Here is a 4556-nt window from a genome sequence, read left to right as displayed (position 1 = left end):
GCCGGAAACCACGGGGCAGTCAAGTCTTGATTTTTCAAGGAGAAAGCCTCGGGTAAACTTTCGCTCCCCGCCGGGAGACCGGTAGGTTCCTGGGAAGAGTTCTCAAACCTTCAAGATTCCTAGGCTGCTTGCAAAAAAACCCTCATCTCTTGAAGCCCAGAACGGTGTATTACAGGAATTGAAAAGCGTTGGTGGCTCTGGATGATTACTGTTTGGTGTGCGCCCACATATCCAGGCTAGGGGAACGAGCAGAGGAGCCCCCCTTTCTTATCTTTTGAAATAAGATCAGAGGCGAAGACGGGGATTCAAGAGTGGATTGGCGCGGGGGAGGAGGTCCTGTATCTGTCTACCACCTCTGGTCTGGATTTTTAGAGCGATCGAGGAGTGCAGTGAACTTCGGAAGCCATGCAAAGTTTCCTTGAAGCCTGTTCTGGAACCTAGTTTCCAGACCCCCAAAAAACTTTTCCAAAGACAGACCAGCGGTGCCAGACTGTTTGGATGGACCACAATCTGGATGAGACCAGGTTTTAAGCCTCATCTTCGGTTGAGAGATTAATTTCTTGAGTGATCTGTTTGCTTTTCGGCTAATTGATGGAGAAACGGAAGTCAGCCGGACTGCTGACCCTTCAGTATGCGCTGCGCACCGCGCCCCTGGGCGTGCCAGGGACCCTGCCTCTGCTACCGCCGAGGGACCCCTTCAGGGTTTCCGTGCGTCTGGACGCCGCGTGCTGGGAGCGGGCGCACCGGGGCTGCGCGCGGGGAAGGCCACGCCCGCCCCCGCCGCTGCGCGGCGCCCTGGAGCCCGCCTTCCTCCGCCAGCGCAACGAGCGCGAGCGGCTGCGGGTGCGCTGCGTGAACGAGGGCTACGCGCGCCTCCGAGACCACCTGCCTCCGGAGCTGGCCGCCCGGCGCCTCAGCAAAGTGGAGACGCTGCGCGCCGCCGTCAGCTACATCAAGCACCTCCAGGAGCTGCTGGAGCGCCACGCGCGCGGACACGAGGGCCCCGCCGGCCCCCAGCGCAGGGCCGAATGCAACAGCGACGGCGAGTCCAAGGCCTCGTCGGCGCCCTCGCCCTGCAGCGAGCCGGAGGGTGCGAGCTAGCGCCCCGACCTCCCGGCCCGGCCCCGCGCCCCTGCCGCCGCCGGGGCAGCCTGGACTCCTCTCCAAACGCGCTTCGCATTTTTAATCTGGTTTCTTCTCCTGGCCTAAATCTTAGGAAAAATAAGTGATTTGCTTCAGGGGAAAAGGGGGTCTGCCATTTGGGGGCTTCCCCCCCGCCCCCGCGCCCTTTTTGCTTACATGCCGGCAACTTAGTGGTGCTTTTAGGGAAATTCTTTTCCCTTACTTTTAAACGCAAATGCAAACTGTTCCAGGTTCTGAGCGCCTCGTTCTAAATAGGATTATTCGGACGACTCAGGGCGGTAAAAAGTGGAATTTCCCACAGTTCGTGATATGGGTTAAGTTAAACGTTAACCCAAGAACGTTACCCTCACCCTACCCCACCCACCCACCCCCCGCGCGCGACCGTCCTTTAGGTGAGAGGACCATTTCCCTTGCACACCTTAACTTTGGAAGTTGCTTCAGAAAACTAATTGACAAGGCGCTTTGGGGGAAGGCGACTCTGGGCCGAAGTCCCCAGGGCACTCTGCAGGACTTCAGCACACACCAATGAATCTGTAAATGATGGTCCAGCCCGGACATTCTGTTTGGTGCACACTGTTTTTAATCAATAAGTGGCTACTTGAAAACTTCGTAGCATTTAACCAATAGTACGCCTTGGCGTTAATTGGAAGAGAACCCAGATTTGTATGACTTCTTTTCTCACTCAGTTACTTTTGTCTGCCGTTTTTCCTTTTCTTTGTGTTCACCTTTGTAGTTCTCGCTGCATCTAAGAATCTGATTAAAGTGACACTGCGACTTTAAAATAAAATGAAAATATGCTTAGTGCTTTTTTAGGGGGCGGTGGGGGGGGGACTGGGGATTGGACTCGGGGCAGTCAGCCACTGAGCCACTTCCCCAGCCCTATTTTGTATTTTATTTAGAGACAGGGTCCCACCGAGTTGCTTAGTGTCTTTTGCTGAGGCTGGCTTTGAACTCCCGATCCTCCTGTCTCAGTCTTGGGAGCTGCTGGGATTACAGGCTTGTGCCACTGCACCAGGCATACTTTACTGTTTTTTGATAGTCGAACTGGATTTGGGGAAGGAATGTGGGACAAGGGATGGATTGAGCTTGACACATCATCAAACGTTTTATCCTTGAGGGCTTTCAGGCATATTGAAGTTACCCGGTGATTTTGGTAGTTACCAGTTACTTTAAAAATATTTGATCTAGGGGCTTGGGGAAGTAGAGTGCTTGCCTAGCATGCCCTAGGATTCAGCTGTTACTACCCCTTGGGTTCAAAAATTAATCCTGAGTATTTTTCTGAGAAGTATGAATTCAGCAGATAAATTGGATGAATATTAACATATGAAGATAAAGTCAGTCTCTCTCTCTCTCTCTCTCTCTAGCAGGGATTGAATCCAAGGGCATATTATCACTGAGCCACATCCCCAACCCTTTTTATTTTGAGAGGGGTCTTGCTAAGTTGCTTAGGGCCTGGCTAAGTTGCTGAGGTTGGCCTGGAACTTGTGATCCTCCTGCCTCAGCCTCCCTTGAATTTGTGATCTTCCTGACTCAGCCTCCCTTGAATTTGTGATCCTCCTGCCTCAGCCTTCTGAGTCACTGGGATTACAGGCATGCATTTATAAAGGTGCCCAGTTTATAAAGTTCTCTCTAGTGTCTTCCGATGTGCTGAGCTTCTCTTTCCCTGGAGGCGGCTTTGGTAAGGGGCATTTAGTAGGAGAAGGAATGAGCACTTCCCAGGTATTGTTTCACTTCGTCTCCACACGGGCTTCATGAGGCAGGTTTTATAGATGTTGGGGAAGCTGTTTTTCACTGACGAGCTTTTACATGCCAGGACTATAGTTGTGTGCTTTTCACATTTTGTCCCATCCTCAAAAATCTGTAGGACAGGGAATGAATGCTCCTATTTTTGTTTTAAAAAAAAAAATGAAACTCAAGAGGGTGATAGACCTTGACTAGTTGCTAGGATGGAACTGAGACCCAATCCTGAGTCTGTCTGATCCCCAAACCCAGGATTTCTTCTGCACTGTGCCCTCTTGCTGTGATTTGCTAGCTGGGTGGCCAGTGCCCTCTGCTACTCTTTCCTCAATCTCTTCTCTTTGCAGGAGTGGGAGGGGGAGAGCCTTGATAATCTGTAAGGTGCTCATCAATCAGTAGCTTTTGTCGTATTTGGAGAAAGTCCTGTACTATTTTTCAGTTGCACAGAGAATAAAGTTGCATGAAGAATAACTTCTGGGTGGAGCCAGTGTGATCTCTTCAGTGTTTAAAAGGAAAGAGTGACCAGGTTATTAGGATTTCGCCTTCTTTGTGAAGGTTCCAGAGAAATAAATGATTTGCCCCTGGAATGCTGACTCCGTGTTAAAATATATAATTGCTGATGTAATAACGGCTTGTTGTGGACCACAGAGAAATGCTGTGTAATGAATGATTCATAACTAAATTTTTTCTTAAGAACGGTGCCTTCTGGGTGGATTTAGCAAGATGCAATGGTTAACTTCTCTCACAGATTACTCAATCACACACACACACACACACACACTCACACTCACACACAAATCCCTCCTCTATTTTGGTCTCTAGGCTGGTTGTTATTCCAAAGGGGGACTTCAATGGAGCCAGCCTAAGGGAGGTGAATTTGCTAATTAGGAAAAAATCAGGAAAACACCCAGGTTACCTGCCTGGCTGAGTCAGAGGACTGTCAGCCAAATCACTGGGAGACTTAAGGTGGTTCTGTTTGAAATCCTATTGAGAATAAGGCAATGATTTGGGAAAACCAGCTTGCGGGGGGGTGGGGTGGGGGGGGTGGGGTGTTCCCATCTTAACCATAGAATCTTTTTAGAGGGAAAAAAAAATCAGGCAGTTTTTCTGGAACCTTCCTGGTAGCTCACTGGAGGAATGCCATTGTAGAAATGAAAGCTTTTAAAGCATAAGCCTCAGCAACTCTGTGAGGCCCTAAGCAACTTAGCAAGACCCTGTTTCGAAATACAAAATAAAAATCGGGGCTGGGGTTGTAGCTCAGTGGTAGAGCGCTTGCCTCGCATGTGCAGGGCACTGGGCTCGCTCCTCAGCACCACATAAAAATAAATAAAGGTATGGTGTCCAACTACAACTAAAAAATAAATATTTTTAAAAAAATCGGTAGGGATGTGGCTCCGTGGTTAGTTAAGTGCCCCTGGGCTCCATTGCTGGTACCAAAAAAACAAAAGTTTGAACTTCACTCTTCCTGTGCCAATCACTACATTAAACCAGAGAACAACTGTGCTTTCCAAAAGAACAAGATGATAAATTCCCAACACATTCTGTGGAAGCAGTGGAGCAGAGGGGCGTGTTGTGGAAATGACACTCCACTCCTGGGCTCAAAGAAGAAGGAGGGGCTGTGGCAGGGTGTGCCCTGGCCCTGGGGCTGGGTCTCACTGACTTAGTGACTTGGGCAA

At 49.8% G+C, this 4556-nt stretch overlaps 1 protein-coding gene across 1 annotated transcript; it reads left to right on the top strand.

Annotated features, from left to right (window-relative positions):
- Nucleotides 1-591: 591 nt before the first annotated feature.
- Nucleotides 592-1101, top strand: Ascl4 (achaete-scute family bHLH transcription factor 4). The gene has a single exon (XM_026398189.2). It carries the CDS (start codon nucleotides 592-594, stop codon nucleotides 1099-1101), a length of 510 nt encoding a protein of 169 aa, XP_026253974.1.
- The last annotated feature ends 3455 nt before the right edge of the window (nucleotides 1102-4556 follow it).

Source organism: Urocitellus parryii, chromosome 5 (assembly GCF_045843805.1).
Source record: "Urocitellus parryii isolate mUroPar1 chromosome 5, mUroPar1.hap1, whole genome shotgun sequence".
In the NCBI taxonomy this organism is placed as follows: Eukaryota; Metazoa; Chordata; class Mammalia; order Rodentia; family Sciuridae; genus Urocitellus; species Urocitellus parryii.
The sequence above is the reverse complement of the archived record's forward strand: the minus strand, read 5'-3'. Positions and strand labels throughout refer to the sequence as shown.

Bases quoted from the DNA above. Each gene is read 5' to 3' on its own strand.
- Ascl4 (XM_026398189.2), top strand. From the start codon at position 592: ATGGAGAAACGGAAGTCAGCCGGACTGCTGACCCTTCAGTATGCGCTG.